General features: G+C 41.9%; 1 protein-coding gene across 1 annotated transcript in view; it reads right to left on the reverse strand.

Annotated features, from left to right (window-relative positions):
- Nucleotides 1–14,213, reverse strand: part of TRIP11 (thyroid hormone receptor interactor 11) — a 441,702-nt gene that overhangs the window by 165,168 nt on the left and 262,321 nt on the right. The window contains exon 11 of the mRNA XM_078660069.1: nucleotides 300–3,323. Within this exon, the coding sequence (XP_078516195.1) occupies nucleotides 300–3,323 (3,024 nt within the window). The remainder of the gene's footprint in view (nucleotides 1–299; nucleotides 3,324–14,213) is intronic.

The raw sequence follows: 14,213 nt of genomic DNA on the forward strand, positions 1-14,213 counted from the left end.
TTCTAATTCATAATAACAAATATAACTCACAAATAGTCTTGCACAACATTTTTTTAGGTTTGACAATCGGAATCCACAATGCAATGCAGGTAACACAATAAAAGACATATTCTAATCAAGAACCATGCATCGTTGTTGGAGCAGGGAAAGGCTTCTGTTTGGGGGGAAAAAAACCTGTGTGGTTGTTATATCTTTGCAATAACACATGCATGTAATAAATGTTTCATTTGTAGCCTTAGAGTTTAGTATAAGGACCTACTAATTAAAAAATAAAAAAGTAAATTGTATTGCAGTTTTACCTGTTCTTTTTCTTTCAGCAACTGTTCGAGAGCAGATGCTTTTTCCTTCATTGCGTGGGATTCAAATTCCTTCTCTCGCAACATCATTGAAAACTGCATATTGGTTTCCTGAAGTGCTCGGAATTCTGTTTCTTTCTCTCTGCACTTAGTCACTATTTTGTCATTTTCTTCTTTCAGTTTAACAATGTCCATTTCTAAAATCATGGTTCTCTCTTTCAGGTTGGTGACTGCTTGTTTTAAAAGTTCATTTTCATTCTCTTTGCTTTGAAGTCTTTCACTTACAGAATCCAATTTGTCACTTCTGGACTTAATTAAGAGGTCCTTCTCCCTAAGTGACTTCTGTAACACCTCCCTTTTCTCTTTCATCTGCTTCACCTCAGAAGCACTCTCCTCTTTCTTCCTTCGATCTAGACCAGATGTTGTAACTAAAGAATCAGATAGCCTTTGATTATTTTCCTGGAGAGTTTTAATTGTGGAATCTTTTTCTTGCAACAGGTTTTTCAAACGCTCACATTCCTGCTGAAGTTCTAGGGACTGAATTCTTGGCCTTCCATTAGTTTCTTCTATGGCAACTGCATTGGAAGGCACAACCACCAATGACTCCGATGGCAACTGTATGTCAAGCTTTTCTAGAAGAATATCCTTGGTGTTATGAAGCTGGCCAATACTGTGTTGCACTTGGCTTAACTCTTGACTTAAATTTTTCAGTTTAGCTTCGTTCTGCTCATAGCCCTGGATCAAACTATTGAAGTCCATCTGTAGCTTGGAATTGGAATCACTGTCAAGTGAGACTTGACCATGAATTCTATGCAGCTCTTCTTGAAGGTGAGCAGATTCGTGCTGCATATTCTGGACAGTGGTCATTACCTGTTGTTTCCATTCTTCCATTTTCTTAACTTGCTGCTTCAGTTTGTCACGTTCCTGTAACAGCTCCTCAAACTGGTTGCTGTTTACACTACCAGTATCATTGCCATTACCTGTATTGGATGTCTGCAAAACAGTCAATAAAGTTTGACATTTTTGACTTAAAGCATCTATTTCAATGTCTTTTTCTCGAATGATCCGAGACAAGTTTTGAATTGTCTCTCTAAACATCTCCTGAGAGCTGCCTTCAATTTTATTGGTAAATAGTTTATTCTCTTCCTGCAGTCTCATAAGTGCAGCTTCTTTACTGGCAACAATGTCCATGATTTTATGATACTCTGTTTTCAATTGACTATTTTCTCTTGTCTTTTCACTCAAAACTGCAAGCACTTGCTCTCGCTCCATTGCATAAGCCTGCAGTTGCTGCTGAAGGTAGACAACATCTTGCATGTAAGAGACAGAAGACAATCTTGCATGTAGTGTTTGTATCTCCAGATCTTTTTGCTGTATGATTTGAGTCAGTTTACCAACTTCGTGTTTGGACAACTGATCGATCTGCAATGTTAAATTTGAGTTCTTTTCATTTAGAAGTTTAATCTCCATGTCTTTCTCTTTGATCCCTTTCACTAATTTTTCAATCTCAACTTTTGAAAAGTCATGCTTCTCGTTCCCGTTTTCTACATTAATTGTCTGCACTTTGGTGTCCTGGAAAATGACAGATGAGTCTGTGGGGATCACCTGTTCTCTATGCAACTGAACTTTAATAAGCTCAATTGTTTTCTGGAGATTGTCTATTTCATCCTCTTTCTCTGAGAAGAGTTTCTCATAAGCAAGGTTCATCTTTTCATGTTGTGTTTTGGACTCCTCTAACTCCTTCCTCTGTTCTTGAAGAGACAGCTGGAGTTGCAAGATGTTTTGATTGTGTTCCTCTACTGTCTGCTTCTGAAGCTTTAACTGTTCATCACAACTGTTCTTTGCAATACTCAACTGTGCTATTTCATTTTCGAGTTCAGTGATGATATCAAGAGTCTTAGGTTCAGCCACCACATTAGATCTATTTTGTTGATCCCTGAAATGTTCTAGCTCCTCCTTCAGATGATTGGTTTCTTCCTTCATGAATGCAAGACTTCTTTCCTTTTCTTCCAGATTGTGCCTTAGAGTCTCGCACTCCTTTGAGATCGCCAGATGTTTTTCAAGTTTCCCCTGCAAATCAGAGGTATTTTGTTTACACTGTTCAACAAACATTTCTTTTTCTTTTATTAAATGGGTTAGCTGTTTCTGCTCGGCTAAACTTGTGGTGAGCATCTCTTTGGTCTCTTTGTGATCAGCTTCAATCTGCTCCATGATTCTTTGGAATTCTGCAATTTGGAAGTCCTTTTCTTGATTAAGCTTAATAAGGCGCTCAAGCTCTAGTTGCAAAGAGGTGGTGTCCATGCTTTGAGCTTTTGACAGGTCATCAATGGTTTGTTGGTACTGATGTGCTTGTTCCAACAACTTGCTTTCCACATGGCTCAGCTCAACTTCCAACTGCCCCTTTTCCATCCTCAGCGCTTCTAGCAACGTTTCTGTATCCAGTGAAGATGTCTTCTTGGAGTCTAAAACTACCTGCAGTTGCTGTTTGGCTTCTTCCTGTGAAGAAAGTAGCATTTCATTCTCCATTTTCAGATCACATACTACCTTGTCTAGCTCATTATTTTGTTGTATTTGTTCAGATATATCACTATAGAGTTTTGCAATCTGCACATCCTTTTCTTTAATTAGATCAATTACAGAACTGTCTGAAGAACCTTGGTTAGCATCACTGGCTATCTTGCTCTTTGCCCGATTCAATCCTTCCTCTACTTGCTTCAAATTCCTCTTAAGTTCTGCTGTCTCCTTTTTAATTTCACAATTTGAGGCATGTGACTTCTTCACCTGCTCGGTTAGATCTCTGATTTTGTCCTGCAGCTGCTGGTTCATCATATGCAAGTCATTTAATGCATATGCACTTTGGCTCAGTTTTTCTTTTTGTGTCTCTAGTTCTTTACTTTTTTCAGTATTTTCTTCTTCAACTCGCATAATGTGTTTTCTTTCACTCTTTAAATCTTCTTTCAGTTGGTTGATTGTACTTTCTGCCTCAGTGCGCTGTTTTATTAGTTGTTCCTTGATTGTTATTATGTGCTGGAAAACATAACATTCTATTTAGTAAATACTGGGCATGGGCAACATACATCTGCTAAAACAAGGAAACATAGCAACTTTCTAGCAGACACAAGAAAAGAAGTCTCTGAAGAACCTTTACAACATGCTGAAGAGTACCCCCAAAGGTCTCACCCATGAGGGCAAGAAAAACAGGTTTGTCCCGCTTAGAGCTTTTGCCGCCAAAACCAAAAGCTTCAGTGGGATCTTGACAACACAATGTACAACTTCAAGGGACCCTCTCTGGCCACAGCATTGAACTTTACGACAGTGGAAGATCTTTACTTCCTTTTCAGAGAATAAGCCAGAAGATAAAATCTTTGACTGGAATGACAGCTCGGTGCAGCTTGGCGTATCCGACATCTGTTTCATCATGGTCAGCCTTAAATCACACCTAGATCTCAATCATCTGTGAACATTTGTTTTTCAATGCCACTTTACTTGTTTTAGTCACTTTTCACCTTAAAACTTTCAAAATTCATATCTCTGGTTCCCCTTATTATATTGTAATGATTTTGGGGTTTATTTGCTCATAAAAGATCTGGTTTTATTTTTTAAGTGGTTTTGAATGTTATTGTGCTGTGTATTTTGTTTTAAAATGGCTGGGACTGCTTAGACGTAAAGTGTACTGTTTTGGGGACTGCCTGCTGCTTGTGCCATAGCTACTAGGGTTCAGCAGAGATTCTCTAAGAATTGCATTCAGACCTAACCTGATGGTGATATTTGAGCTGGCGGTGGGCACCCTTTCACATTAAAGGTATTTTACAAAGGTAGGGTTTTCCCACTATCATGCCAGGAGGCAGCTAGTCACAAGACAATGCTTCTGCACACCTGTCGTCTTGCACTTCTTTTTTTTATTTAGTTTTTTTATTTTTCAAATTTTATTTGGCAACAATAATGTTTTGATTAGAAGTGTTCTACAAAGCAATAGAGGAGATACATTGGTCATTGTGGTGTGGGATTTAAGTTAGGTAGATGGAGAAGGAGTTAAGTTTGGGAATACTGTGCCACAGAATGAATATTACTGGCAGACAAAAAAACATAACTATTAGCTAATATAGTGGAAAAGCATTCAATTCTACATATTTGTAACTGAAAAACACATATCTGCGAGGTAACAGAGAACAAAATTACTAACTGTATACAGTTATATCAGAGTGGGTCGGATATCAAACAAATGTTTCCAGTTGCAGCAGATGACTTGCTTTCAACTCTAGGAAAGGTTGAACGGGTTGAATGAAGGATGGAAATTTCAGTATAGAGGGCCTAGAAGGTAGAAGTCACAAGTCCTGTAGCCAATAGACAGTGGATTTTTGATGGTATTAGACTGTGATTAGCAGATCTTAGGTTCCAACTAGCTTTGGGCTGTTTGGCTGAATATTGTGTGAAAAAGTCCTTTATTAAAAATGATCATAGCCTAAATACTGAGAACCCAAAAATATCAAGGGTAGGCACGTGAAGATTTGCTATTTTTAAACTTCACATCCAGGTACCTTGAAGAAGTAGAAGATGTAAAAGGCGCGAGCAGAGACGCGTCCTGTTTTTGTTTTACCCGTTTAAATAAATAACGAGTCCTTGTCACCATCCGTGAGTGTAGTTCCTTCAATTCTTTGGAGTGTGAGCTGAATATATATATATATATATAATATATATAAAATATATATATATATATATATATATATATATATATATATATATATATATATATATATATATATATATATATATATATATATATATATAATATATATATTTTGCACTTTGAGAAAGGCTTTTCCCGAAACCGGTCAGGGTACTAGGATATAGTGAATAAAAAAATTACATTGACATGCTATGCTGCTTGGAGGGACCAGCTCGTTCTTCGGTTTTGATGGACTGAAGCTGATATATATATATATGTGACCAAGATCTCAGCTGAGATCGAAACGCGTCGTAATCTGTTTGCCTGAATAAACCCGTGGAACTTTTACCTGCAGACCTGGTGTGGCTCGTCTTTTTGCCCAGAAATCGGCGTATCTCCGTGGAATAAATATATATATATATATATATATATATATATATATATATATATATATATATATATATATATATATGTGTGTGTGTGTGTGTGTGTGTAATATGCGAGGTCATAAGCAGTGCATTGAAGGGACGTAAGTTATAGTTAGCTCAAGTAACTATTACTGCTGAATTTAACTGGTTTTGGACAAGTGAAATCTAAGCCTAACTAGAACGTCCAGTAATGTCAGGTTTTTTCAGTGAATTTTTAAGGTTTTCTACAAATTCTATTTACTAACTATAATGTCCTTGTAACCTTTGTTGTTGTTTTTTTAATTTCTACGGTTAACTAGTTGTTGTATTTGCAGAGTGGTGGAGAAAAGGGGCGTGGCCTCCGACCAGTATTCAGGGATTCTGCTGTGTTGGATTTACTGGAGGTAACAGGAGGGCTTCTGGGCCCGCCAGGAACCCTCAGCATCCAAGAGGACTACATCCCCCAACCCACAGTGTGTTTGCAAAAGAGTGGATTACGGGGGTGTGGCCTCCAAAGTCCTCTCAGCAATCCGGCTGTTTGGGACTTACTGAAGGTAACAGGAGGGCATGCTGGCCCACACAGACACTCTAGAGCCAAGGAGACATCATCCCCCAACCAGCACTGCGCTAGGAGTCACATTTGCAGAGTGGTGGAGAAAAACGGTGTGGCATCCAAAGTCCTCCCAGCAATCGTGCTCTGAGGGACTTACTGAAGGTAAAAAGAGGGCTTCCTGCACCCCAATGACCCTCTAGAGCAGAGCTTTCCAAACCTTTCATCTTGGTGACACACTTTTTAGACATACATCATTTTGCGACACGGTAATTCAGTTTTACTTGAAAACTGGAGGTTTAGTTAACTGCATTTTTAAACATGCATCATTTTGCACACTGTAGATACATACAGACTTACTGAGTATTGACAACAAGCAGTGGGAAGCGAGAAGGCAGAGGCAGCTTAGCAGAAGCATTTGGATTAGTATGAGAGTTGTTTGTGGTTCAAGAGTTGAATACTTTGAAGTCAGGATTTGCAGGTGGGTTGATGTTTATCACTAGTACTGTGGTGGTTGGATTCATCAGGCATGCCTGCAGTGCCATCCATGATTTCAACTTAATCAGGGCCAGGGGAATGTCAAGGACAAGGACAGTGCACTTCATAGTGATGGCCATTTCATTATGCTGTGTTTCAGTATTTGTTAATGCATATATCGGTCTTTGTATTTATGTAGCAGGAACCTAGCAGTGGAGCAAAAGCATGCTGTCAATTAATTAGTGAGGTTAGCAATGATACAAGACCGTATATACCAATGAGCTTTGTACATATGTAAATTACACATGTGTTAGTTAAGTAATTTAAGCCAAAGGCCCTATCCAGTTTTTCCCATTTCTGGATTGATGAGGCTGGAACAGATGGACGTCCAGATATTTGTTGGAGCTGCTTGTGGAAAGTTATATTAACTTCATCTTCAGTTGTCATGCCCAGGGTTGAATGCGGATTACTTCCAAGTATGGCTGGTTCATGGATTGAATACTCAGCAAATATCTTGCTGCAAGGTGTTGGCCGGGCTGGAATGGTCATGTGGGAGACAGCGTACCCCTTCTCCCCAAGAAAGCGGAGGCCAAGGGGATTGTCCACTATCCTGAGTGACAAACAGTCATAAGAGAATGCACACATTTTCCTTGTAGACTCGTATGTAACTTCTCTCCTCAAATCCTCTTTTAGACTGTCAGACTAATTTGCTATACTCACTCAGTACACAAGGGGGTGGTATGAACACATTTTCCAGGGACCACTGAGTGTGGTCCCTCGTTGCCCACCTAGAATAACTGAAGCTCCCAGTCTTTGATTCATGTGCCGTTGAGCTTGCAATGATGACGCATGCTACCTGACCACTGTTCCGAGGATATTTAGGGTTGGCTCTTTAGGACTGCCTGGAGGTGTAGTCATTTATGCGCCTGCGACCGAGACCAACATGCTCTGTTTTCGAAAAAAACTGAAGACCCTACTCTTTTAAACTAATTCCCTGTAGCTCTTGTTGCTAAATTCAGCTGTGTCTGATGTCAGTTTTCTTCTTCAGTCTATCCCTTGCGCCGGGAAACCCACTGCGGGTAGCTGTTGCGCATTATAAATTTTAAATAAATAAATGCCACCTGTCGATCTGTTCATCTCTGCTGTTTAGTGCCATTAGTGTAACTGGCTGCCTGACAGTATTGCATTCCTTAGGCACCACTGGGTCTGTGATTTTAATACACTTGTGGGACTGGGCTTCGAGGCGCATTCAGGGCTAATGAAATCAGCAACATCAAAGGAGTGTAGGGATTTTGTGTGTAGACATCAATGACAGATGGTGTCAGAAGCGAATGAGTATTGGGTAGATGCCGCAGTATATTGCTCACCATCACTTCATCGGTCCACAAGAACGGCAGTGCAACGCTCTGTTAGTGCGACTCCCTCTCTCCCGCAGGAAGCAGCAACGAGCGCCGGATGGCAACCCCCAAGCCTAATGGGGCTGCCGGCCTCCCCCTGCTGCTGTCGGTATAGGCTGGACGTGAACGGGACTGCAGAGCGGCCAGCTGGAGACCCCGCAGTATAATATTCACCGCCGCTGCAACGGGCCCGCGGGAGAACGGCAGCACAATGATCCTTCTCTTCCACCTTCCCCATGAACAGGTGCTGCATCACAAAAATGTGCAGTACCATCCTGCAGGATGAATAGACCGTGTCTCGTCGTCATGTCGCGACACGCCAAAACATGGCAGCCGACAAAGTAACGTGTCGCGACACAGAGTTTGGAAAGCTCTGCTCTAAAGCCTAGTGGACTTCACCCCCCAAACCAGTAGTTCGCAAGGAAGCGTGCTTGCAGAGTGGTGGTGAAAGGAGGCGGGCCTCCAACATTTAGCTGTTTTTTTAAAATTAACTTTTTCATTTCTTTGGGGTGGGGGCTGCATGGGCCCCCTTCCCTGGTCCAATTTTGGCCACGGGAACCCCATTCCCAGGGTCCCGCATTCTTTAAAACTAAAGCCCCAGGGAGGTGGCAGCAAACCTAATTGTTTAAAAATAAAGCCCTGGGAAGGTGGCGGTCCCTGAGGCTTGGGGTGGTGGGGTCAAGAGGCCCCCCCCCCCACCCCATTTATAAATAAATAAACCTTTCGGAGGTGGTGGTCCCTGGGGGAGCCGTAGAGGCCTCCCTTGCATTCATTTAAAAAGCAGCCCCAGGACGTGGTGGTTCCCAGGGCAGTAGTGAACCCAATGAGGGGGCGCTCATGCGCCCCCCTCCTCCTATAATATGAAAATGCCCACAGGACCTAGCCCACCCAGAGGCCGATTTGTAATGAAGCGCAGAAGTCCTGCTCCTCCGCCTCCAGCAAACCCCAACACTGTCCCAGCTCAGGAAAGACCTCAAGACCTGGCTCTTCAGATGACCCCAGCACTCTACCGAGTCACCCCCTCCCAAAGCTCCTTGAGACTCTCGCGGGTCAGTAGTCGCACTTTACAAACCCCTGATTGAATGTTGGTTTTAGAATGGGCACTGGTGGAGGAACAACATATGAAGTTCACTCTAATACATGACAAGGTGACAGAAGGCCAAATGGGTCGAAATACTGATGAAAAAAGCTGATCCTCCTAATAATATACTGCCTTGAAAGGGGCAGCTGCAATAGAAGCGTTTATGTATTGCCTAGGAAAAGAGAGTGATGCACTCCTGAGAAGGGATTACAAACATCATTATAACTAAGATGTTCCTAACCTGTAATTCAGATTGTAAGTAGTAGAACATAAATGATGCAGTATTCTTGCATAATGCAACGCTATTGTTTTAATGTTCCTAAACTTTTAATAATAAGACTTTCTTTTTTAAAAAAAAGCTAGTTTAACCAATAAACTAATCTATTACATTGAGATACATCTATAATCCTACCTATACTTTCAATATCTCCTGAACCCAGTCTTCTTTTATGTTCTGGAGATATAAAAGCTATATAAACCTGCCTCAGGTGTGATATTGGAATATAGCTGCAATCACTAAACAAAAGTGGGGGGGGGGAGGGAGAGGGGGTGACAGTATTTTAGGATTAGCGTATGCCATAACTGTCTAGATTGCCAAGACTTTGAACATACAAAAAGTTCAACTATCCCATTAATTATCGAAACATTTGTGGGATTACATGTCAAAAACTCTTGTCTCTTAGGACAATGAACCCTCAACCACCAAGTTTGGCACGCTTCGTCACTGGGTTCTCCATCGAGCAGTGAAAAACATCAAAAGATGCGGATCTTCTTTTTTGTCTGCCAGTACATTGGTGGAGTGTAATCATGAGCAACATTCAACAAAACACTGTATAAAATGTAGTAAATATGGTTAATGGGGTGGCCCTAAAATTTACTTTATTAATGTGGTCGCCCAATCACAAATTAAAAACCAAGAGAGACACGTAACGGACCCTCTGGGGTGGTGCAACATGACCGACTTGATTTGATTTGATTTTACATTTTATAAAGCGCAGCGTATGCCCAAGGGCGTCTTGGCGCTAGAAACAGACTGGGATCTAGAACAACCACTCATCTTATTTGTGTATAAGCTTAGTTATTGAACAGCCAGGTTTTCAAACGACTTCTGAACAATATCAGGGAGTTACTGTTTTTAATCTCTAAAGGAAGGGAGTTCCAAACCTTAGCCGTCCCGAGGATTAAACTTCTCCCCCCCAGCGTAGCTGCTTGTACCTTGGGACTACCAATAAATGTGTCTGTGCTGATCTTAGGTTTCTGGAAGGGGAGTATTTCCTGAGATGTGTTCTCAGATAAAGAGGCCCCTTCCCCTGTATCGCCTTAAATGCAAGACACTGAGCCTTGAATATGATTCTCTTCCCTACTGGCAGCCAGTGGAGATCTCTCAGACGATTAGTTACTGGTTCATGTTTAGGGATATCCAAGATTAATCTAGCTGCTGCATTCTGCATTCGCTGGAGTCTGAGTAGGAGTTGTGCCTGAAGTCCCACGTATAAAGCATTTCCGTAGTCCAACCGCGATATAGCCAATGCAGTTACCACCGTTTTTAAAGTATCCATAGGGATAAACCGACAGATCTTCCTAATGATTTTTAGGATGCCTCAGAAGGTGGAGGTAAGTTTGTTAATTTGACCTTCAAATGTCAGTCTTTGGTCGAATATTATCCCCAAGTTTCTAACCTTTGAAACTGGTGTAGGGCAATCGCCCAAGTCAGCCGGCCACCACTTTGGGGACCAGAAGGAGGTATTAGGGCCTAGTAGCAAAACCTCTGTCTTTTCGCCGTTCAATTTGAGGCAATTCTTCTGCATCCAAATGTTGATCTGTATCATGTAGATATGAAAACGATCAACTGTTTCCTCCCTATTGTTTGATACTGAGATCACCTCCTGTGTATCATCGGCATATGATATGACAGAGAAACCATATTGTCTAACGATTGCTGCCAGAGGGGCCACGTAAATGTTAAAAAGGGTAGGGCTCAGGGAACAGCCCTGTGGCACCCCACACGGCAACTTGAAAGGTTTAGAGACCCTACCATCCGTTTCTACCACAAATTATCTATTTAAAAAAAATAATGTTAGTAATTTGGTGGCGCTGTCTTGAAAACCCAGTTCCTGAAGTCTACCGGTCAAGATTTCTTGGTTGACCGTGTCGAAGGCCGCCGATAGGTCTAACAAAATCAGGGCGGCCTTCTTTCCTTCATCCAGAGTTTTCCTTAATTCTTCTGCTGCCATCACTAAGGCGGTCTCGGTTCCGTGGCCTTCTCTAAAACCATACTGGGAATGATCTAGTAGTATTTCTTCAGCAATAAAGGACATAATCAGCCTGTTAATCAGCTTTTCCAGTACTTTGGCGTGGAAGGGAATCCTAGATATAGGCCTATAACTTTTAGGTTCTGTCGGGTCCATATTAGCTTTGTTTAACAAAGGCCGAACAGACGCCATTTTCCATGATTCTGGAAAAATGCCTGACTGGATTATTTCTATAAAGACTAATCTGAGTTGCTCACTAATCAGCTGTGGACATAGATTACAATTTTTTAGAGGGCAAGGGTCTGCTGGGGCTCCTGATTTTGTTATTTTTACTACTTGGACGATCTGATCCTCCGTTGGTGGGAGAAAAGAGAAAGTTTTGTCAGAGGATGGATAATAGATCCCTGGTGTTTTTATCTCTACAGGACTATTTATGCTATCTCTAAAGGTTTTATACACTGCCTCCACTTTGTTATTAAAAAATTCACCAAGAGTGTTACAGAAAACTGGATCCTCTATCTTCTGTAAATTCTCAGGGAGCTTAGCTAGTTTTTTCACTGTATTTAATAGTTCCTTACTGGAGTTTTTAGATTCTCAGATTTTTTTAGTAAAATATTTACTTTTCTCCTCAACAATCATTTTTTTGTAGTCTGATAGGGTGGTTGCATATTCTTTTTTCCTTGCCTCTGCGTAGTGAGATCTCCATACCCTTTCAAATCTTCTACATATTTTTTCTGTTCTCCAAGTTTGTCGGTGAACCAGGGTTCAGACGGCCTTTTCCTTTTCGATCGTAGCCTCTTTTTAGGGACAGCTAAGTCTGCCGCTGTCTTGATCCAGGAATTTACCTCATTAACCATATTATTGACACCTAATTCCAAAATTGGTTTTGTCATTAATAGTTGAGTCTGAAAATTTGAAGAATTGATATTGCTCCAGTCCTGGCATACAATTGTGCCCTGAGTTATTGATGGTGTCATTGGTTGCGGGGTGTCCCGTATTATAAATATAATAGCTTGGTGATATGACCAAGTCACCGGGATGACTTCCGAGACTTCTATCCTATTATAGGAAGTAAAAATTCCATCCAATGTATGTCCTGCCTTATGTATCCCTTGTTTAACCATCTGTCTCAGGGAGAAGCTAGCCATTCCATCTATGAATGTAGTAATGTTATCATCTACCTTTTCCAGGTGATAATTAAAATCTCCTAGGACTGTGTAGTCAGAACTATTTATGCTGTCTTCCAAAAAAGGACTGATATTTTCCAGCAACAGAGCTTGGGCTTTCGGTGGGCGATATAAAAGAAGCCCTTTAAAAGAGTAGTTATTATTGATTTTTATCTGGAAAGGCAGAGATTCACAGTCGGGTGAGCAATTGCTCAAACCTCCCGTTACTCTCATACCTTCTCTGGCAATAATTGCAAGCCCCCCTCCCGCTTGTATGTTCTATCCACTCTTATCATGCTGTAGTGGGAGGGAAGCGCAGAGCGCAGATCTGGGTCTGATGATATATCTGCCCAAGTCTCCGTTATGAAAGCGATATCTATCTGATGAGTCTCTATCAGTTCCGCTAATTCAACACTATACTTCACTAATGACCGTGCGCTGATCAGTACTGCTTTTACCCCAGTGTCTGTGTTAGTAGCCATCATAGTCTTTTTTACCTGAGAGCTTAGATTCCTCGGTAGTTCAAATCTGAAACGTAAGTTGCATTTCTTACACGTCTTAGATTCTTTCTTTAGATCAAGAGCTACACCGCAGCAAATTTTCGACGTTTGCCTCAGCCTGTGTAATTCCTCTCGTGTATAAGTTATCACATTCTGGGCAGATGTTACAAGAAGACCAGGGGTTTGGGCGCTAGGCGCGGGCGGGATTGCCTCGCGGCGCGTCCGCTGCGCGTTCGCGCTATCCCCATTTTTATCCCCCTGCCTGAACGACTAGCCCGCTCACCGACTCCACCCAAGATGGCGGTGCCGCGACTCGGAGCGGACCCCGGGACAGGAGAACCCCTCCAAGGCGTCGCCTCAGGCTTCGCTCCTAGGAAGTGCAGTTTGGCAGATTTTTGTAAAGTTAAAGTGCAATTAGGCAATTGATTATAAAGTTAAAAACATCCAAAGTTAAAATTCATAGACTTCACGTTGAAATGTAGACGAGTGGTCTCTCCCGGCTCACGCCTCAGGAGGACTCTTGGCTATGGGAAGCCCGCTCATGAGCTCCCCACCTTTATCCCCCTGTCTGAACGACTAGCCCGCTCACCGACTCCACCCAAGATGGCGGTGCCGCGACTCGGAGTGGACCCCGGGACAGGAGAACCCCTCCAAGGCGTCGCCTCATGCTTCGCTCCTAGTAAGTGCAGTTTGGCAGATTTTTGTAAAGTTAAAGTGCAATTAGGCAATTGATTATAAAGTTAAAAACATCTAAAGATAAAATTCATAGATTTCACGGTACGATGTAGACAAGTGGTCTCTCCCAGCTCACGCCTCAGGAGGGCTATGGGCTATGGACTTGACCCTCATTTACCTCCATAATATACTGTAAAACAGTCACCATTGTGTAATTATAATTAGGTCAGTTCTGTTGAGTATTTTTGTTTTGCTAATAAGTTTGGCGCAGTTTTATGAATCTGTACGAAACTTTCGACCAAAAAAAATTGATCCACTTCCACTCCTTCATAGAAAGTTTCATGTCAAACAGATATCATGAAAAAGGGCAGGTCCCAAAATGTTCCCATGTTATTCCCATTGGAAACCTTGATCTCCGAAACAGAAAATAAATCTGAGAAGAATTACACCAAATTTGGCAGAAAGTTACAACTTGCATGCTTTTTAGGTCTTGCGGAACCAATGCGTAAGCATTGTTCGGCGAGATTCTAGTAAGGCCTCCGAAAAGTCTCCCCAAACTGTGGATTAGGCACAGTTCATGTGAGCCAGGCGCGTGCACATCACCAGCCACATCGCACTCCATACACCATTTGTCTGCGACTTCAAAGCAAGCCGCTCCCCCAATCAGACTTCAAAGGAATGCGCGCCCCCACCCACGCCACAGCAATGCATGGGCTCCTCTCGGCTGCAGACATTACACGCCAGTG

The sequence above is a fragment of the Lissotriton helveticus genome, chromosome 9 (genome assembly GCF_964261635.1).
Source record: "Lissotriton helveticus chromosome 9, aLisHel1.1, whole genome shotgun sequence".
NCBI lineage: Eukaryota > Metazoa > Chordata > Amphibia > Caudata > Salamandridae > Lissotriton > Lissotriton helveticus.